The following is a 22,946-nucleotide window of genomic DNA, read 5'->3' as shown; positions in this document are numbered from 1 at the left end:
AAAAAGTGGGGGGAGACCTGGGGATGTAAGGGATAGTTGACAGGATTTTATACTGTAATTAAGGCCTAGATTCTAATAATATACATATGTATTTAATGGCACTTTTTGATTTTGTGCTTAGTTTAAGTTTCTGATGTGTAGCTAGTTAATATAGGGCTATTAACCTTGTTCATCAGTCGATTTTTCCAATGTAGTATGCCAACTAGTATTAGGGTTACATTTATAACTTTTTGCCTGGAGAGTTTTTTAATGAATTAACTACCATATTTTCATTTAACTTTAGGTAGTTTTGAAAATTTCTAAGCATTATGTCTTAAGATTCAGAAAAATAAGACCAGATCCACTTACGAATTTCCATTCCATTCGTGACCTGACAAGTCATATAACCTCTCAGCCTCACTTTCCCCACTAGACAAATAGAATGAAAAGACCTATCTTGCGGAATTGTGATAAAGATTAAGGGATGTACAACATAATTTATTATTGTAATACAACCTATTAATCATTTTTATGAATTTTCTCTTATTTGAATTTTAAAAATTAAAATTATGGGGTACTAGAGGTTTTTTTAATGTTGCTTTTTTCAGAACAAGGAGCATGGTGATATAGAAAGAACTGCTGTATTAGAACAGACTGTGCCTCGTTCTGTCACTCACTAGCTTGTATTGTATTGAAAAGTCCCTTAACCTCTCTGAGCATCAAGTTTCTCATCCATAGAATTGTGATTATACCAACCCTTAAATTTTGTGAGGATTCGAAGTAATATTTGTTAATCATCTCGCAAAAGTGCCTGCGAGGCACATGGTAGGAGCTCATTTATGATGATGACCATCATCTCCAATACTATGGTAAACACTTAACAGGATAAAAGCTTTTTAGTCTGAAACTTTTGACAAAAACAGAATTAAGGTTGTTCCATAACCCATCATATAGTCATGTATCGCTTAACAATGGAGATATGTTCTGAGAACTGCACCATTAGGCAGATCTGTTGTGGGAACATCATAGAGTATACCTACAGAAACCTAGATGGGATAGACGACTATATACCTAGGCTATATGGTGTATGACCCATTGCTCCTAGGCTCTACATCTACCCGTATAGCATGTAACTGTACTGATTGCTGTAGGCAGTTTTTAATGCTTGCAAGCATTCATGTCTCTGAACAGATATAAACATTGACAAATACAGTAGAAATATGGTATGAAAGATTAAAAAATGGTATACCTGGATAGGGCACTTACCATGAACGTAGCTTGCACACTGGCAGTTGCTCTGGGTGGGTGAGTGAGTTCGTGGTGAATGAAGTGAAGGCCTGGAACAGTACACTGCTGTAGACTTACTGTACACTTAGGCTACACTAAATTTATTAAGGAAAATTTTCTCTCTGCAATAATAAATTAACCTTAGCTTACTGTAACTTTATAAACTTAAAGTTTTAAAACTTTTTAACCTTTTTTAGTAAGAGTTAAGATACAAACACAGCTGTAAAAAATATATCCTTCTTCTGTGTTTTTCTATTTTTTAAATTTTTGTTTTTAAAAAAAAAAAAAAACAACTTTTTTTTTTTTTTTGAGACAGAGTCTCGCTCTGTCACCCAGGCTGCAGGGCAGTGGCGCGATCTCTGCTCACTGCAAGCTCCGCCTCCTGGGTTCACGCCATTCTCCCGCCTCAGCCTCCTAAGTAGCTGGGACTACAGGCGCCTGCCACCACACCCGGCTAGTTTTGTTTTTTTTTTTTTTTGTATTTTTAGCAGAGACGGGTTTCACCATGTTAGCCAGGATGGCCTTGATCTCCTGACCTCGTGATCCGCCTGCCTCGGCCTCCCAAAGTGCTAGGATTACAGGCGTGAGCCACCGCGCCCGACCTTTGTTAAAAACTAAGACTCACTCATTATCCTAGGCTCACACAGGGTCAGGATCATTAAGATGTCAGGAAGTGATAGGAATTTTTCAGCTGTGTTATAATCCTACAGGACCACTTTCATGCATGTGGTGGTCTGTCATTGACCAAAATGTTATGTGGTGTGTTACTGTACATCCATCATGAGAAGACTTAAGTAGCTATCCAGTTTTTCTAGCTAAAGTAATTTTCAGAGCAAGAAAGGTTTTAAACTTCTTTAAGAAAATTTAGAGTTTATTTCTAGGACTTTGTATATTTTAGAATTCACACTGGTGATGGTTGGGATGGGGGTGTAGGGGAGGTGCTTTTCTCCAGAAGAAATGTCAAGTGTAAAATGTATAATTCATTTTATTTGTTGTGTAGATTTATGTAGGAAAAGACATAATAGGATAGGCCTAGGAAGGATTTTTTTGTATGAAGATTTTTTTTTAAAGGGCATATATGATTGGAAATATGATTATTGGTATATGGAGAGAGATAATTGTACATGAAAAGTACTATAACTTAAAAAATCTCACAGTTAAGAGGATTAGTTGTAACCAACAGACAAATTTATGTCAGTCTAGTGATTAGTCCTATCAAAAATTATTCGAGCCTTTACATACCTGTTTTTATTGCCTGTTTTATCTGTGACATTTTGACATCTTCTTTCTATTAGTTTTGCCCAAATGAGGTGTGGGACTCAGTGAAGGTCCTTGGAAGGATTATATTTTCTATAAAGCTTTATTATGGACATGAAAACAGTTCTGAATATGTGAGAAAAAGTAATTGTAGTACTATTAGGTGATGCAATTTGTAGCTAGGAAATGACAGGATTGATGCTGGTGTGTTAGAGTAAAACTTTGTCTTAAAGTGAGTGAACCTTGTTACATACTAGGAAACAACAACAGTCTTATGGTTATTCTGGGGTTTCGACACTGGAAACATCTAATATTAGAATTATTCTGAAATAATTGAAAACAATCTCTTTTAAATAAGGAATTGAAGATAGTTGAATATGTAGTGTGAAAGGTTAGGCTGCAAATGACGGTGATGTTGCAAGATAATGACAAGGGTACATTACTTTTGGATTATCAGGAATTAGCAAAATGATGTCTTGGTGTCCTCTGGTAATTTCTGAGTTGTGAACTATCTTGCTCATTTACATACTTTGGCAGATAATGAAATAATGAATGTAAAATTTTGAATTCTGTGCAATCACATTTCTTAAACCAATAAGTTAGAAAGGAAAACCAAGAGATTGCATCCACAAAATCAGGCCTAAATAGGTAGTAGAAAGAATAGAAGGTCTTTATTCTAAATATTATTGTTAATTCAGAATGGGTAGTATCTAATCACAAATGAGATTATAGTGAATAGAAATCTTAATGTAACAAATGATTATCTTGCCATGTTCTTAAAGTTTCCATTTTAATGAGCTATAGTAACATTCTAAAACATGTAGCAATCTGTGCAGTCATCCATATGTGACATCTGCTGCTTAATGAAGTGCATTTCTAAGGTAAAACTATTGGTGGATTTGTATGTATAGTTAGGAAGGCTTATAAAACATTTTTTTAAATGATAAGCACAAGTATTATGTAGTACGATTTTTTTGTTTCCTGAAAATGTTATCTGCTTTGAAAATTTTAAATCTACAAACACATGGGAAGGTGTTTAGCACAAGCATCAATACATGTTTCAGTCAGAATCTAGCAAGAATGGATTCTTAAAAACTTTTACTCACGTACATATACTTGTGTAATGGATTTAGAGAAATTTGTTTCCTCCTAAAAAATCTTAGCGAAGTTGGGTTAGTACCATTTCTTTCCTTGAAAACAAAAAATCCACGTTTTTTACAAACCAGGGCCCCTTAAAACTAGTTTCACATTATGTCTTTTTTTTGTTATTATTATTTTTGAGACACAGTCTTGCTCTATCGCCCAGGCTAGAGTGCAGTGGCATGATCTTGGCTCACTGTAATCTCTGCCTTTCAGGTTCAAACAATTATTGTGCCTCAGCCTTCCCAGTAGCTGGGATTACAGGCAAGTGCTACCACACCTGACTAATTTTTGTGTTTTTAGTAGAGACAAGGTTTCACCATGTTGGCCAGGCTGGTCTGGAACTCCTGACCTCAATTGATCCTCCTGCCTCAGCCTCCCAGAGTTTTCGATTACAGGTGTGAACCATCACGCCTGGCCTCGTCTTATGCCTTACCGATTATTTTCAGATTGGCCTTCAGCCATAGCATATGGGAAACAATATACTGTCAGAGTTTTCCAAGTGCTTATCATGAATTTTTTTTCTTTTTAAAATTTAATGCTTTATTGCTAACTTTTCTGATCTGAAACACTTATTAGGCAGTTCTTCATTTTCAGTTGTAGTCTTTTAAGGTATCTATGTAGAAGGCTGTCATAGAATGCCATCTTCTTTTGTAGGACAGTTGTGTGTGGAAATTGATTTTTTATTTTTTTTTTGAGACCATATTTGTAGTGTGATGTTTAGAAGGAAGTAACCGGAATGGTTTTCATCTGCTTCTTTGCCCTACATTCAGGGTCTGCTTGTGATAGTGTTTAAAATTGAATTCAGTGCTGAGTTCAAGATGGGATTTAACCAGACTTTTACAAAGGTGGTATCTGTAGATTTTGTGGCAGTCAGCATCCCAAGGAGGTGATTAATCATGAGAGACTGGACAGATTTCTTTTAGGTCAAATAAAATGTTACCATTATTGCTGTATAACTCCATTCACCTATCTTTTGAAAATATGTTTACATCTTGGCTTTTACGTATACTTTTTTTTAAAAAACATATTTCTAACATGTTTTTTATTACATGCTTCACTAGAACAAAATTTTCCCAAGTTATTATTATCCAGTTCATCCTGAAATCTTGGCCTCAATTAGTCCTCCCACCTCGGCCTCCCAAAGTGCTAGGATTACAGGTGTGAGCCACTGTGCCTGGCCCCAGTTCATGTAATGTATGTGTTAGATTCTTATAATATTACTATTTATTAAGTAAAGTTATATTTCTGATAGCTTAATTACTCCTTATATGCCAGCGTAAACACTATTTGCCTGGCACTACTTTTTAGGTATTCCCCAGACCAGTTTATTAATGTTATTCAAACTTTAGATTCCAGTTCAAGTATAAAACTCAAATTCTGCCAAATTATTAATATTTCAGATATAGTGAGTTTATGTTACTGTCTTTTGCAGTTATACTTAGTCCTATCAATTATTGAATTTCCCTAATGTTAATTTTTTTTTTACAAAGTCAAACTTTAGTAATTCTGCAGTTCTTATGGTGACTTATGATTTCTTACATTGTTACTCTTCAGTCTATTATTAAATCAAATTCCAGGATGGAGTTCCTTAGTCATTACATTAAAACAAATGTATGGAATTCCCCCCTACTTTTGTTCAAGTAGTAGTATTCCATCTGTTTTTAATGCTGTTGTATTTTTAACATAAGGAATTATGTGGTTGAATAAAGGAATTGTATTGGAACACACTCGTGTAACGGAGTTACTTGAAACTAAAAATATATTTCTTATATTGTGGAATTCTAACATGTTTTGCTGTAACTGTAGACCTTAATGTATTCTGTTACCAGATTTTCATATACTAGCAGGTTTTATTTTAGAATACTAAACACTTTAATTTTGAAGAGTATTTGTTTTGAACGTATAATAAATGCACATGGTTAAAAAAAGTTGAAGTATTATAAAAAGTCACACAGTTGTTTACTTCTTTTCTATGGAGGCAATCATTGCTAACCAGTTTCTAATGTATCCTTCAGAGATCTTTTTTATGTAGTCAAAGGTATTATTTTACAAGCGTTAATGTCTTAAGATGAATATTTTAGAGTTTGACATCAAAAGACTCATTTATACTACACTACTTGAAATTTTAACAATAAAAGTAATAATCTTACTGAAATCTAAAACAAACATAAAATTTATAATTCTGGCCTGGGAATATTGATTTAAATGTAAGCTCGTCAGGCCTTTATTGATTTAAGTAATTCTATTTTGTTTGTAGTATGTTATTACCCAGTTAGTGTGTTTATCGCCATAATTTAATGAACCTCTTCCACCTTTAAAAAAATTAACAGTATTAATGACAATGAATTATTGACTTGACAAACATGATTAGCACATCAGAAGATTTTATGACCTGTTTAAGGGTATGGTAACATTCCTATGCCGCTCCTCCACTACATTTTTCAGTTTCTTAGGTAAGTGAAAATAATTCTTTTCTTGAGATCAGGTTAGTTTATATTTGGAGGAAATTACCTTTTTTTAATATTTTCAAATTTTTTTTTCCAAAATAATTTGTAACATTTCAAAAGCATTTTCTTTCAAAAATAACATAGGTTCTAATAGATAATATCTGTTTATGTTAATTATATTCTTTAAATTTTCTTATTGAGATTTTTATGCTTTAACTGAGTAATTTAACACCATGGTAATTGGTTGTTGAGGGAACTGTAATAGGAAATTTTAAGTGAAGTAAAAGGTTTTGCTTTATATTATCCTGTGGCAGAACTCTTACTTGAGTTTTTTGACCAAAATTAAAATGAAAAATTTTTAATGACAGAAAGATTGACTCCCATTAGTAAGTAGCTCTAGAGCTAGAACATTATATTTTGCATTGTATTTTCTAGTGATATGTTTGGATTTCTTTATGACAGGAACCACTGCTCTGAGAGTAAAACATGTGAATTTATTCTGCTAATAGCAAAAGTAAACTTTTAGTCCCTCTACTGGCTGTCTTTGTTGTAGCAGAGCTTAGTTTTTTTTTGTTTGTTTGTTTTTGTTTTTTTTTTTTAATATATCTTATTGTAATTATGATAAAAGCTATGTATAACTTTATGGCCAAGGTGAATATTGACATAAATTCTAAAGGATTGTCTCCCAGCTGAGTGACTTTATAAACATACTTAGGAATAACAATGTAAAATAATTGCTCATAAATATAAGGATTTGGGAATTATTAAATTGCATAGGCTTGACACCAGATAGTGAATAACATTATATTGCAGTAATTAAGTTGTATCTCTCTTTTAGACTTTGGAGGTATTAAAACTTTATATTTTTAAAACATGACAAAAATCTTACAGTACTGGCAGACAACTAAAACTGTTTTTTAATTTGCTGGGTAAACAATGTTGACAGAAAAAGATGGCATTATGCAGCGAGGAACAGTGTAAAATAGTATATAAGGAAACTTTCTTGGAGCTACATGTTCACTTTCTGCTAGTGATTTAGAGATTCATGCTTAAATAAATTTGTTAATATCAAACGTTTATATAATAGAGATGGGGATACATTTTTCCTGAAGAAATAATAAAACCTTATGTGTATAAATTACATTCATTTAATCATTATTCTAATTTTTATAGTAACTGATTATTGCTTTTCTTAGTGTGATTCTTGACTAAGCTCTTTAATCTTAGAGAGGAAAGAATCTTGGGCTTGGCAGGGGATAGTTGGTACAGTGAGGATGATTGTATTTTTCTTTTTTCTTTTCTATGTTTGATCTTTATCTGACTTTTCCAAAATTTAAAGTCACTACAGAACTTATTATTTTATCTTGTGTTTGTGTGTATACTCTCTGAAAGTTGAAATTATATCGTTTTTAAAAGTAAACATTGTTATATATAGTGTTTTGTTTCAGTGTGTTTGTGTTGGGGGAGGATACATTGATTTTATACATAAAGAAATTGATGGCTAAGTAATTACAGAATCACAGGAATCTACCAAGTAAAGGAATAATCTTACTATAGTTATTTTTATTGCAGAAAGAATATATTAAAAACAAAACAATCTGATTGTAACACCATTCCTTGTTGGGTAAATATGGCACAATCCAGGTTGGTATGGAATTATGTCCAAGAGAATTTAGCAGCTGCCAGTAGGACCTCCAGATGGTGCAGAAAGACCATGTGGATTTTAGAATTAGAACATCTTAATAAGGTTCTGGCTTTGCCACTTACCATCTAGGCCACCTTGAGTTATATCATTTAATCTCCCTGAATATTTTACCTCACTAAGGTTTTTTAGGGTCAAATGAGATAAGTGCTTTATTGTTATTATCAAGACAATATAATAACAGTAATGTTACTGTTACTATGGTAATTTCAGGCCCGTTTAAGGGTAGCCTTTGGAGAGTTATTTTGTGTAAGACTAGTCAAGTTTCAACTAAAAGCTTTGTTTTGTTGTCTAAGAAAAAATAACTTCGGTTTTAGTGTTTGAATTTAGCTTAATTAAATTTAATAACAGACTTTCTGTCAAGTTTTAATATATTTTAACTTGATTTTGTAGATATTATGGGGCTTTAAAAAGTACTACCTTTTGGGTAGATGTCATTTATATGAGTCTGCTACGTGGTAGATTATTTTTCTTTAATTAGAAGTATGACTAATTCTCTGTGCTTATACAGGAATAAAAGTGAATGGGTGTCAGACTTTTGGTCAGAAAGTCTGATTTTTTTTTTTTGAGACAGAGTCTCACTCTGTCGCCCAGGCAGGAGTGCGGTGGCATGATCTTGACTCACTGCAACCTCTGCCTCCTGGGTTCAAGGGATTCTCCTGCTTTGGCCTCCTGAGTAGCTGGGCGCTACAGGCATGTGCCACCACACCTGGCTAATTTTTGTATTTTTTGATGGAGACGAGGTTTCGTGGTGTTGCCCAGGCTGGTCTTGCCGTCCTGACGTCAAGTGATCCGTGTGCTTTGGCCTCCCAGAGTGCTGGGATTACAGGCAGGAGCCACCGCGTTTTATGTTTTTGTTTTTGTTTTATGTTAAAATGTAGAAGTGATATAGAAGACCCTACTACAAGTATTGGATCCATGCTGTGGTGGCTTTTAGAGCTTTGCTGATTTGTTTTTGAAAGGCACCAAGTCAACAGAAGTAGTTTAGCTTAAGGGTGGAAGCAAGATAAAATAGTTTGGAAGCTATTAGGACCTCTTGGTTTTTTTATCTTCCGTAGGCAATTTTTGAGCTAAAATACTACTGGTAGAGACAAAGAGAGAGATTTATTGTCATATGTACATATGTTTATTATGTATGAGAGTAGAGATTATGTATCATACAGTTAATACAATACCTGATATATAGTAACCACTCAATAAATCTTTGAATGGCCAGTGTGAATGAGTAGATAGTGGATGACTGAAAGACACAAGAGGGAGATAGTGCTCCTTTTTATACCCTAGTAGCCCAGCAAATTCATGAGTTGTTATGCATTGAGTTTGGGGAGTACATATTTATATTGAGGTAAAGGTAACATACATTTTTTGAATCTTGTTGAAGTTTGAGTAATTGTAAATGGTTCTGTGAACCCAGGCCGATTTGTATTAAGCTATAATCAGTGAGTCAGTGAATAAGTTGAAGTGTTTTGTGCCCAGTGCCTGCTTAGTGGTGTGGAAAGAAATACGACATACTCTTTGCCTTCAGCGTATTCAAACACATGAAAAAATAACAAACAATACAAGATGGTGTATTTTTTTTTAATTGTAAAAAACAACAAAATTTACTGTCTTAACCATTTTTAAGTGTATAGTTCTGCAGTGTTAGGTATATTCACATTGTGTAAGATGGTGTGTATTTAAATTCATATTTAAATTAAAAATTATTCAAAAAGGTGAGAGGATGTTGTAGGGAAGTGGTATTCAAACTGTGCTCCATGAAACCACTCAAATCTAACTTTATTTATAGAAACATTTTCTTTACCTTCTTATTTATTTAATTTAAAGTGTGAAAACTACCACTATTAGAATATGGAGAGGGAAAGGTGATTACTAAAGGCCAGAGTAATCAGTGAAGGCTTTGTGGAAAATACGAAGATTTTAACTGGGCCTTAGGGAATGAGTATGAGTTGGGTAGCTTTGAGGAGGGAAGAGGAAAAACATTCTACTTTAGGGATAAACAATTAAAGCTAAGAGTTGGGAATGATCATTGCCTGAGAAGACATATTATTAGAATTTATTATATATTTTGGGGGTGAATGGTATGAGAGACAATATAATATAATAATTCCCCAAAATGAGTTCTATTTAACATGAATATTACAGAGAAGGAGGGATAAATTAATTCATGTTTTCTCCCTGCAAGACTCCTGTGACGTTTTAATGCTGCTATGCATTTAGAATCTTCTAGAGATTATATCTAACATATTTTAAGTTTATTTAACCAAAGGAATCTTTCTCCCCCTGGAACCATTTTTTTCTTGGGTACCAGTTAGAAAAGTGCATGTGTCACTTACAAGTTGAATGGTTTGATCAAGACGATCTATTACATCTCCCCCACTCCCACTTTAGGATGATTAGGTTATAATCATATAATTAACTGAATTCTTTCGACAAATGTTATGTATATATTATAATAGGAATTGAGAGTTAGAAAGGTTATAGGACCATAGAATATTATATGCTTATAACTGTTCTACATTTTTGTTGTTCTAAGTATGGTCTGTGGCTAGCTGCCAGTCTTGTTAGAAATGAAGAATCTTAGTCTTCATCCCAGATATAATCAGAAACTGCATTTTGTTTTTAAGATCTCCAGGTGACTCATATGCACATTAAAAAATCGTCATACACAGTTCTACATTTAATCCAAGAAAGCTTCATTCAATTCTTGGTACTGTTAGTGGCAGAGAATTTGATACCTTTGATTTCAAATGCAAGGTTTACCCTCTTGAAATTTATATCCTTTGGTCTTAGTTCTGTCAGTCCCTCAATTGGGAGCTATTTGTGTGTAAAAGGCAAGCTTATGTTTGTCTTAGTCCCTTACCAGATATGTCACCTAGAACTGATCATTGTGCTAGTAGAGTGGGTTGGCCAGAGATTTGAATGGAAGCTATTGAAGTTATCTCACCTTCTGTGTAGAGCATTTGAGAGCCTATGCTACTCTGTTCCATTGCTTTTGCTACCACTATTTTTATACTTTTCTCTCCAAGCATTTTCTTTAGGTAACCATTTTTAATTTTAACTTTTCATCTTGTACTGTTAAACTTTTGCCGAGGTTAGAGTAGCCCTACTATTTCCATAGAACTCTTAAAATCTTTCAAACCATTTACCTAGTTATTTGCTTAGACATTTTGATTATATGCATACCTTATGGTAATATTCACCTACTGTCTTGCCTTCCTTTTTAAGAAAGTTTCTCAGGAAATGTTCTTTTTTTATTTAATTTATAACATCTACAAAAATCAAATTATTAGAATTGAACTACTGGGATCCCTTTTAACAAATTAAATACTCTTAGTTACATAAATATACTCCCTCTAAAAATGAAAGCAATACACAAATTTATAAAGAAGTGAAAAATCCATCTTTTTCTTTACCTAATCCCTCTTTCTCAGGGTTAATCACTGTTTAGTTTATGTGTCCTTCTATATCTTTTCTTAAAACGTACAAACAGGTATATACCACATGTAAAATGAAACTAGAAAGGGAGATCGTATATATGCTGTTCTGAGAATTGACTTTTTACTTTTTAAGCCAAAGTCTAAACCTTTATATGATCAATGTGTTTTTTGACTTTAGGGAAGAAACCCTTTTTTCTTGGAGCCAGCAATAATTATCACAATTACTGATGGAAGCAAGTTGACTACCACCAGTGGAGTCCAGGATGAGGTAAGTTGTGCTTATGTTACATGGATTATGCAAATGCAGTTGAACAATCCTTTATTTGTGTAGGATATTGAACACCTTTAATAGGTTCTCTTGTTGATTATTTGATGCAGTTTAGAGTCATCTGTCTCCTATGGCCCATCTTTGTTTGTAGCAGTGTTCCTATTTTCTTGAATAAGAATCTCTTCTATGACAAATGTTTGAGCATTACCCACACCCCGTTTGCATGTGTATTTATGAGTTATGTGAGGGTGACAGTGTCAGTCTGTATCATAAATAGTAAAATGAATTCCTTTGTTTTTTCAGATTTAAAAAAAGGGAAACAGCATTCTAATAATTTCTCCCTATATTTCAGTGGATTGTCGTTGGCAGTCCAATGACTGTGGAAACTCCTTGGCTAGAGTATAGCAAAGCCGAGAAGAGGTGTTAAGACTAGGAAAAGTAAGGTTTTTGGACATTTTTGTTTTCTCTAAGTCAAATGTATTATTAAAAAAAAAATTTTTTTTTTGAGACAGAGTCTCACTGTGTTGCCCCGGCTAGAGTACAGTGGCACGATCTCGGCTCACTGCAGCCTCCACTTCCTGGGTTCAAGCGATTCTTGTGCCTCAGCCTCCCGAGTAACTGGGATTACAGGCATGAGCCACCATGTCCGGCTAATTTTTGTATTTTTAGTAGAGATGGGGTCTTGCCATGTTGGCCTGGTTGGTCTCGAACTCCTGACCTCAGGATCCACCCACGTCGACCTCTCAAAGTGTTGGGATTACAGGCATGAGCCACTGCACCCAGCTGTATAAAAAATTTATAGCTAACCTTACCTATTCTGCACCAACATTCGTTATGCAGAGTTGTGTGTGGTGTGGTATAATGAATATATTAGATTTTTTTAATTTTAAGGTGTTTTTACTATAGTATTTGAACTGCTCTTTAACATGGGCTGATAAAGAAAGGTGATTGTTTCGATGGCACTTTATGGTTTGCATGTGCTTTAGTATCTTAATTCCCATGATATTTTTAAGGGTTTAATTAGGCAGGAAAACTATACATTTTAAGTTCAGTAGCTTTTAGAATTATTTTATTTGTGTGACATTGTGGAATATAAATTGGACATGGAGTCAGGGCATGTGGGTCCTAGTCTTTGTTTAACTACTTTCTAGCGGTAAACTTTGTACCAGTGACCTAACTTCCTAATCTCTATCCTTCTCCATGAAATAAAGAGAATAACATTTGCCTTACTTCCTAGGGTTATGGGTTATTTGAAGTCTGAAATAATGTATATGAAAGTACTTAGTAGGCTGTAAAGAAAAGTACATAGTATTGTTCTTTCATGAGCCATTGGAACCACTAAAGAAACATATTTCTCTGCTCTTATTTGGGGGAAAAGAGCTAAAATTGTTTTATTTGAACAGTTGATATTAAAGTTAATTTAGGATGTAATTCATGGAGATAGAGCTGAAATATTTAGGTAGATTATAATCCATGATTAAATAATTTATAGTCTATATATAATTAGTGGCCTTGGAATGCTCTATAGCTGAACTTGATGGGCTTTTGGGATTTCTTAGATTAGTTGACATGTACAGCTAATTATGGTCCTGCTACTTTCAGAAACAGGTAGACGTGGATTATATAAAAAGCAAGCAATAAAAATGTAAAAATGTCATTTTAGCTGGGCGTGGTATCTCACGCTTCTAATCCCAGCACTTTGGGAGGCTAAGGCGGGCAGATCATGAGGTCAGGAGTTTGAGTCCAGCCTGACCAACATGGTGAAACCCCGTCTCTACCAAAAATACAAAAAAATTAGCTGGGTATGGTGGCGCGCGCTTGTAATCCCATCTACTCAGCAGGCTAAGGCAGGAGAATCACTTGAACCTGGGAGGCGCAGGTTGCAGTGAACTGAGATTGTGCCACTGCACTCCAGCCTGGGCAATAGAGTGAGACTCCGTCTCAAAAAAAAAAAAAAGAAGAAAGTCATTTTAAATTTGAAGCTCTTAAATTAATTTTTCTTCTTAATAGGACCCATAATAGTTAACCATTTCATTCAACTTTACATATTAATAAATTAGAAGTCTTTTGAATGTTTGTTTTATCCTTAATGATTTTGGTTGAGAAGTCATTTCTGTTTTCTGTTGTAAAATATTCTTATGTGTGAGGTGATCAATTTGAGGTACTGTCTACTGCCTTTGTAGAAATGCCCTTTAGGGGGCATGTATTTTGTTTCTATATGTTTGGATCTGTTTTGTTTGTAAAATTTGTTTTGTGGGGACCTCTTCTAGCTTAAAAATATCTGGAAATATACATGTGTATTGGAATTGCTCACCTTTCTTCCTATGTCTTCCTTGGGAAGGATTTTGAAAAAATAGGGTAATGTGTTTATAATAACCTGAAACTACCTTGCTAGTAAGGTTAGAAAGATTTTCCTGTGGGCAGAGATCATACTTTTTAGTTCTCTTTTATCTTTTACAATTCTAGCATAGTACCGACAACAGAGCCTATATTTTTAAAAAGTATTGATTATAAACATTGGTGTATCGAATCTGGTAGTCATCAAGTTCCAAACTGATTACCATTGCAACTTATTATCTGAGGTGGAAGGTGCATTTGTTTTAAAGCAAAAGTAAATTATTTTGAAGTTGGAAGGAACATAGGCCATTGAGGTTAGGAATGTCTTTGATCCCCTGCACGTTTTCTTAATGTACCAACAAGACTCTCTTGTTGGAGCAAAGAGAAAGTTATCCTAGATTAATTTTTGCTAAATGTTGTGAGATATTGTGAAATAGTGTAGCCTAAATAATTATGTGATTTGTTTTAAGGAACTTTTCAATTCATAGAAAAGCATAAAGATGCTTTTTGTATTGTTCTTGTGTGTGTGTATTGTGCATGTGCATGAATACTAGATGTGATCTGTATTCTGGTTCCTACTAGGGAATAACAATTTTGCCTTATATCTCTGTCTTTTCACATCTCTCAACCTTTGCCTCTGGCAGAACTTGATTCTTTTTTAGATTTATTCAGTGTGTGAATGTGTCATTAATTTCCACATTAGAGATGTGTGTACTTAATTCTTGGTTGGCTTGTGGCTGCTGTTAGTATGACCTATTACTTGTTACCGAGTTGTATATTCCACCTGTATGATACCCTTTGCTTAAGAGTTATGTCATCCAACATTGTATATTGTATCTGTTCTGTTGGTGCTGTTTGTCAGGAGTAAATGTTCTTGCTGCTTTAAAATCATCCTTATGTCATCTGAGGAAATATAGAACTCATTTAGTCTTATATTTTACAAATGAGGAAATTGAGATCCAGAGAGTCAGAGTGATTTGCTTAGGTTATAACATTTGTTACTGCCAAAATCTAGATTAGAATTTATCAATTCCAAAGACATTCCAGCACCTCCAGACCAGTGCTTTCTTCCTGATATGGCTACTGCCTTTTTGCTTGATTCTAATTTTGTGTGTTCTTAAAATTTACCTTCTATTTACCTGATTTTTTTATTTGTCTACTTCAGTTTTCTATATAAGTGTCTTTTTGGTATTCTGTTCTTATTCAGTGTTCCATGAAAAACTATTATGACCAGAGCATTTCTAGGCAATGAGGATAACAAAGATAAACAGGACGTATCTGGTTCTTAATATTTAAGTTCACAGTATTATGGGGGAAATCACCTATTAAGTGGTTTTATGAATGATAAAATAGGGATACATACTAAGTGCATGGGAGTACTAAAGCAGGGGAAGGGTTAATATTACCTTTAGTGTGTCAAATCTTGTATAATGTGAATTTTTATAGTATAATTTCATTTTTGAATGACTGAATTCAAGGATCTTACGAATGATTTGGCATAGGGTGTGGCTTCTACCTTATATCTGTGAATTTTAGGAAGAAGCTCAGTGTAAAGTTGTTTTGAGCCTAGAAAATAGTTTTTGTAACTGTAGGAAAAATGTGGTGCCTTGTTGTCTCTTGACCTGGCTAAGTATATATAGGCCCAAATGAACCAATTTCTTACCCCTTGTTTGTCAGAAAAATGTAGGAATACTGTTCTCTGGGACAGCTCGCCACTTAGCAATGTGTTATGAATTAGGAAAGAAAAGTAATAGCTATATTATGAATGAAAATCTTGAGCTATATATGATCATTTTACATTAATTTATGATTTTAGTTATATCCTTGGGCCTCATTTAATCAAAGTCCAAGCCATTGTCTGAGGTGTCATGAATGTGTTTCTAGTGTAGTATTTTTGGATAACTGTCTAGGATTTTTGATGATTGCTTGGATTGAATTTTATGTGTATATATTTGGCCTTTCTTTTAATGCAACTATTTGATAAAACTGGTTGTTTGCAGCATTTTCACTTATGAGGAGTGTGTTAGATAGGACTTTGAATTCTGAAACATGAGAAAACTATATTACTTATTTCCTTAGTAGTTACCTTTGATGTTGATAAACATACCTGTGTCCAGATACTCAGTAGTGTTTGTCATGTTATATAACTGAGATATATATATATCAGATGTTTTGGTAGAATCAACAAATTATAATTAGAGTTATTGAAAAGGATTTTCTTCTGATATCTGCAGATAATCCTCTCTAGTACTGCTTTGCAATGGAAAACTATTCTGTACTATGATTCCAGGAACACATGGCTAACGAATATTGCTCAATAAAGGAGCCCAGAAGAAATCCTGCCAGTACTTTCTTAGCGATGAATGACATTCCAGGATAGTGTAGCAGTTATTTTTCTCTTCCTTGAAAGTGCTAATAGTAGTATTGTCTTTCAAATATTGAGATTTCTATATGCTGATGAGTTCTTCTGCATCTCGTTACCAACGTTATGATTGCTGTGGAGGCTAACATTGAGAGAAGATATTTGCAGCCAAAGTAATCTGTTGGGAAGAGTTTTACTTTCTTATTAGCTGTCCCTGCTTTTGTAAGCCTAACTAGGACAACTACTTTTACAACTTCATGGGATAGATATTCAGAAGGGCATGTCTTCATAAAGAGAATGAGTAGTCTCAGCTGTGTATTCAAATGGCTGTAGATTGGGGTCTTCTGTTCCAACTTGTCGGTTCTCAAAAATTGATTCAAAAGTCCACCATTCTTTGACATACGAATCATTCTAGGCAGTGTAAATGGGTTTTTATTCACTAAAATCACTAAAAATATGTGCCAAAGGGTATCAAAACTCTGATTTCATTGCATAAAGACTTTTAAACATATATTTAAAATAGTTGGTTTTCCCAAGACACTTAGAATTTTGGAGAACTTTCTCTTTTTTAAAAAGATCTGTAAGGAATTTTGAGGGATGCCATAGTGATGTGATAGAAAATATCAAACATTTTATCTGTGTTTACATGTGTTGAAATTTTCATGTTTATCCTGTAGTAGCCTCTTCAAGGTGATATTACTAGGGACTCAGTAACAATCTGAAGATTAGCTCTAGTCTTACTGATTTGGGATTCAGATGTTCTAAATATATGCATAACACTACTGTATATGTTAGTCTCTGTCAATTCATCTTTCTAAAAACATTTAATAAGAATATGTTGAATGTAGATTATTTGTATTTCTTTTTCTACTCATATTTTTGGCCCTGTTCTCTCAACCCCTGGATTTATTACTGCTGGTATGTTATAGGAATATATACATCTGCAATTATTAGTAGTTTAAAAATATGTAATTATAATAATGCATAAAGAAGTTGATGAAATATTTCAATTTAATATTATAGTAAATTTTCAGCAATTTACATTTGCAGTACTCTTATTGATATGCTTTTCTTCAAGATTGTGTAGTAAGAAAGACTCTTTGAGTACTTCTAGACAAACACAACAATGGAGAAATTTAAAAGAAATGATGGTTGATCATTCTAACAAAGCTGTATGGCTACAGTAACTAATCTGCTTTCTAGAATTCCTTGTTAAGATACATCAAAATAGGCCGGGCGCGGTGGCTCAAGCCTGTAATCCCAGCACTTTGGGAGGCCGAGACGGGCGGATCACGAGGTCAGGAGATCGAGACCATCCTGGCTAACACAGTGAAACCCCGTCTCTACTAAAAATACAAAAAATTAGCCGGGCGTGGTGGCGGCGCCTGTAGTCCCAGCTACTCGGGAGGCTGAGGCAGGAGAATGGCGTAAACCCGGGAGGCGGAGCTTGCAGTGAGCCGAGATCGCGCCACTGCACTCCAGCCTGGGCGACAGAGCGAGACTCTGCCTCAAAAAAAAAAAAAAAAAAAAAAAAAAAAAAGATACATCAAAATAGTTTTTATTCAGAGGGTGAAGCAATTTCACCCTGTGTTTATTAGCCTGTCAGAACCAGTAAGCAATAAGAGATTCTACATATGTAAGGAAAATTTTATTTAGAGATGTTTCTATTATCCAATTCTAGCTCTTATATATATAAAGTACTGTGGTATTTAGAACAGTAGTTTTGAAATGGCTGCATCAAAATCACCTGTTGTGCCTTATAAAATACACATGCCTTTGTTCTTATTCTGGAAATTTTGTTTCAGTTGATCTGGGTAAGGACCTGGGAATCTGTATTTTCAGAGTAGCCCATGTGATTCTGATGTACAGTCACATTTAGAAACTATAGTTTTAGAACACAATCTAACCACAATTTTTTTAAGCTACACAAAGCATGTGAAAATGAACAACTTTTAACAAAAAAGGTTAGAAAGTTAGAAATGTTTTTGACTTAGAAGGCCATCAAAATATTTTTTTTTAGGATAAAAATAATTATTGACCTTTAGAATTGTTAAATTTGGGAATGGGTTTCCAAGGGATATGGAACTGGCCTTCTGTGAATATTTTTAATAGGATAATTTCTAATTTGCTTGGTATTTTAGAATAGGTTATTGAATAGCCCCCAAAAATTAACTTCTGTGCTGACTGCAGTCAATCTGCAGTTACTGCTTACAGTGTGCTGTATTGAGGACTCTCCTTAGACCCCATATATGAGGAGAGAGGTCCATGTAATTAGCATTACACACACACACCCACATCCACACCCACATACCCTACCTTACCAGATGAGAGCAGTTTATACAGAATTGTTGATACTTACACTTAATTTTCTAGACGGTTGCTGCAAAAATACCTTTCCAGAATGAATTCTTTAGATGTTGAATTGTGAAAGTATATTTTAAATTCATTCAGCAACGGTTTTCCTTGTGATACATAGTAACTTTGGCTGTGTATAAGAATAGTGGCAGCTCCATACATTTATATTTAGTTCTATATTTATGTTCTAGGTACTGGGGACACACAGATGGAATTAAGCAAGGCTAGAAAACGTATTATCTTTGAAGACAGGCAAGTAAATAAAACATTTGTAAATACATTAAGATAAATCTCATGGCAGAAATAAACAGAAGGTTCTGAGACAGCATAAAGAAAGAAGTAAAGTGTTGAGGGAAGAGTAAGGAATTGAGCCATGACATTTCAGGAAGTGGAAACAGTATGCAAAAGCATGAAGACTTGAAAACAGTGTATCAGGAGATTATAAATTGTGCACCTGGAGTATGGAAAGTATAGGTAGGAAGAGTAGAAGCTTGAAATGTAGGTAGAGAGCAGATAATAGCACCCTAAGGAAACAGGACTTCATTCTGTTAGCATTTGCAGGGAAGGTATTGAAGATTTTAAACAGGTGAGTCACATGATCAGATTTGCATTTTAGTAAGGTTACTGTGCCAGCAAGGTGAAAGATGGACTGGAGGGTGGTAAGATGGGAAGAGTTAGCAAACTACATGTAACAACCTAGAAGATAATGGGGAATGCCAAAACTTAGCTAGTGCTGGACAGGAAGGCAGAATTCTGAGAGATTGGGTAGGTAAGCTAGGCAGGTTTTCAAAGATAATTTGTAAGATAGGAGAAAAAAGGCAAAGTATTTGACAGGAGTCCTGAACCCTAGGGCCCATGCTTGGTCTGAAGAGAGTTTTGTGGATTCCCTGACATCCTATCTACACATTGTCCATCTGTGTGCATGAACATTTTTCTGGGTAAAGAGATCCATACCTTTAATCATATTCTCAAATAAGTAAAAATATACTGGTCTAGTATTATTTTCCACTTTCCGACTTGGGCATCTATGTGGATATTTGGTAGTGTTAACTAAGATGTGGGTGATAAAAAATAAAAGAAAAAGGAAGGTAAAGTAATTGACAGACAAAGTATCATTACCTTTTGGGTAAGGATGTTTTAAGGGAGTTATAATCTAACATTTAAAACAATTGCGTCAAAGATTTTTTTCTTGCCTTTTAACATTATGTTTTAGGAAAATATTTTGTATTTAAAAATTGAAATGAGCAGATTCTGATAGTTAAATTTTTTTTTACTTTGAAGCAGATTTAAATAAGCCTTAAATCAGCTTTTAAAGTTTGTTTGAAATTTAAGGACATATGAACATTTAAAATTGTTATTTCAAGCAAACATTGAAAATTCTACAGAGTGCTAGTTTAAGAGCAGTGTGTGTATGTGCGTTTTACTCTGTGTACTAATGTCAAGTAAGTTAGAGGACACTAGCCTAATTTTTTATTTAATAGATTGGCAGTTTTCTGTTAAACTTAGCCTGTTTGGGTGTTTCATGCTTCTCCACGTTAGATTTCAATTTTGAGAGAATGAAAATGTTGAGTATGTGGTCTTCTGATGTTGCACTCTCCTGTAAATAACCCTTAGGCTGCTAGTCATTTATAAATACCTTGATTATACTTATTTAGCTGTATTTCCATAGTGATTTTATTTAACTTCCACTTTCACTTGTTCTTTTCAGATGTAATACCATAGATATCAAATTTTAGACTTTTATATTAGGAATAACCTTAGTGTAGTTACTACAAAGACATTGAAACTATGGGCTTTACATCAAGGCAAGGCTGCATTTTGTTCTAGACAAGGCTATTTTAGTATATTTTTCCCCACGCTCTGTCTTTTCAGATTGAATTACTGATTTTTCCCCCTTTGTTTTGTTTGTTGTGGTTTTGATGTTTTTTTTCCTTTCAGCTAAAGGAGCAGCCCAGTGGTTTTCAAGAAGTGCCAAAGTGCACTGACTGTCTCATGATGACTGGTGCCTCAGGGAGGGTCATGATTCCTGGATACAGGATCGACCTGATCCTGGATGTCACTTCAAGCAGTCAGATCGTGGGGAAAAGCCTTGTCTAATGGCTAGCCTTCCTCAAAAGTCTGATGCTAGTCATCTCGGAAGGCCTCAGAAAAAGCCTTAAAGGTGAGCAGAGTAGAGTGTAGTTCTCTCTGGGGGCTATGACTATTTGTTGGAGATTCTGATTCAACATAGAATGACAACCCTAACCTGATAAATCCAGGTTCAATTGGTAATTTAACTTTGAGCTTATAAATTGGTTGATGATTATCCGATCCCAACTTTTGAGTTAGTAGAACCACCTTGCTAAGCTTAAGATCTATAAGTGAGGGACTTGGTATTTCCTGGGGCTCTTCACAGCTTTAGGTTAGTATCTTGTCTTAGACAGAAATAGCATTGCTATTATAGCTAAGGAACACTTTGGTTACAAAATTGCACATGGTTGTTAAGTATGGATAGTTTTTTTTTTCTTTTTTAATTTAGCTAGCAAGGTATTCTCTTGATTTGTATATTTATTAGATACCAATTATTTATCAGGCAGTTATTTATCAGGGTTTGGAAGGATAAGTTTGCATTTGCTTTTTCTGTTATAATAAACTTTTCTAAAAAACATAGCTACCTTTGAACCAAGTTTGGATTTATGTAGCTCATATTTTATTGCATTCTGTTGAAGAATATTAGTACTACCTGCATCATTTCAATGACATTTTTAGCACCAGAAAAAGATTCTCCAGAGATGTTTTGAGTATTTTGGAAAAAGTTTAATTCTAGGCCTCTTTCTCTGTGATTTGAAGCACTTACAGAACTCAGTTATTCGTGTAATAACATTGATTGCTAATAACCTTGATTACTAAATTTAAATGCTAAAGCTTGTCCTAAGACTTAACTTTTTTTTTTAATTGAACCACCTATATTAGTAAAAAAAAAAAAAAAAATATGTTGGGTATGTACCATTCCCATTGTATGCATATTTTTAAGTTTAGAAATTATATATGTGACTACTGTATTAATATTATTACATTAAAAACATAAACATAGAACTTTAAAAAGATGAGATGAAAAAATTTATACAAAGGAAATTCTGATCTTTGCTTCTTGTATAACATGGATCATGATTTATACTAGGGGTCAGCAAACATTTTCTTTGAAGGGCCAGATAGTGAACATTTTAGGTTTTTCAGCCTATATGGTGTCTGTTGGAACTACTCCGCTGTTGGAGGACAAAAGCAGCCATAGACAGTATGTTAAATGAATGAGTGTGGCCATGTTCAATGAAATTTTATTTACAAAAATTAGGCTCTGGGCTGGATTTGGTTGGTGGGCTATAGTTTGCTGATCGCTGGTGTATATCCTGTTTTGTAGACTACTGCTCTAGACCTTGGAGTTGTATTATACTACTTTTGTTAGATCCTTTTCACATTAGTTTTAGAGAGTGGACTTTATCTATAGAATTGCTTTTTCCTTTATGAAGTGGGTGGAACACCACTAGTAGTCAGAGTGTATTCAGTTAAAGTGAACAGATGCTTATTGAACAGTAGTGAAGTTCAGACACAGGGTTAGATGCTGGCTTATGAGTTTGATATGAGATATACAGTTATGGCATAGTGTAAGATATAAAATTATTAAAGCACAAGCTGATAAGATGGTACAGTTGAGAAAGTGAGGCTGGAGCTGGCTCTAGGAAATGTCTTGAGTTGGATTTTGAAAGGTTAATTCAAGTTTGTGAAGTAGATGGATGCAAAGACATAAAGGTCACTGAAGAGAGTTTGGGAGAACTATATGTGCCTCAGTATTGATAGCTGGCAAAGTGTTCAAGAGAAACAGCAGCAGGAAATGAGACTGGATAGATTGGCGTGGCCCATCCCGTATTCTCTGCCGAGGAGCTTGAACTTTGCCTTATAGATGGATGGGAACCATTGAAGATATTTTAGTAGAGGAGAAAGTTATTAGATCTGCATTTTAGAAAGATAGTGGCAGTAGCGTGGACTGTACAAAGAGCAGGGTTTTTTTTGGCACCTCATCTGTTTTCACTTCCTCATAAAAGAGGACATGATTGTAGGTTGAACTATACCAGACATAAAATTAAGAAACAAAGGAATGAACTGGTGACATGCTACAACATGGATGAACCTCAAAAACATTATCCTAGATGCAAAGGACCTCATATAGCATTATTCCATTTATATGGAATGTCCGTAAAGTCGATGAGTGCTTGCCTGGACATGTTTGGGAGACTGACTACAGATGGGCACAGGGATCTTTTTAAGATGTTGGAAATGTTCTGAAATGGCATGATGGTGATGGTTGTACACTGTAAATTTACTAAAAATCATTGAA

The 22,946-nt window shown here is 34.3% G+C and overlaps 1 protein-coding gene across 4 annotated transcripts in view; it reads left to right on the top strand.

Moving 5' to 3' along the window:
* INTS6 (integrator complex subunit 6) overlaps nt 1–22,946 on the top strand; it is an 89,024-nt gene that overhangs the window by 11,471 nt on the left and 54,607 nt on the right. For 2 of the 4 annotated variants that reach the window (XM_003913900.4, XM_009191951.3), the window contains exon 4: nt 11,431–11,520. In XM_003913900.4, the coding sequence (XP_003913949.1) occupies nt 11,431–11,520 (90 nt within the window). Of the gene's footprint in view, nt 1–11,430; nt 11,521–18,765; nt 18,827–20,512; nt 20,736–22,946 lie in introns of all 4 variants that reach the window. The other 2 variants (XM_017951255.2, XM_017951256.1) reach the window with 2 other exon arrangements.

This window comes from Papio anubis, chromosome 15 (assembly GCF_008728515.1).
Source record: "Papio anubis isolate 15944 chromosome 15, Panubis1.0, whole genome shotgun sequence".
Classification (NCBI taxonomy): Eukaryota; Metazoa; Chordata; class Mammalia; order Primates; family Cercopithecidae; genus Papio; species Papio anubis.
The sequence above is the reverse complement of the archived record's forward strand: the minus strand, read 5'-3'. Positions and strand labels throughout refer to the sequence as shown.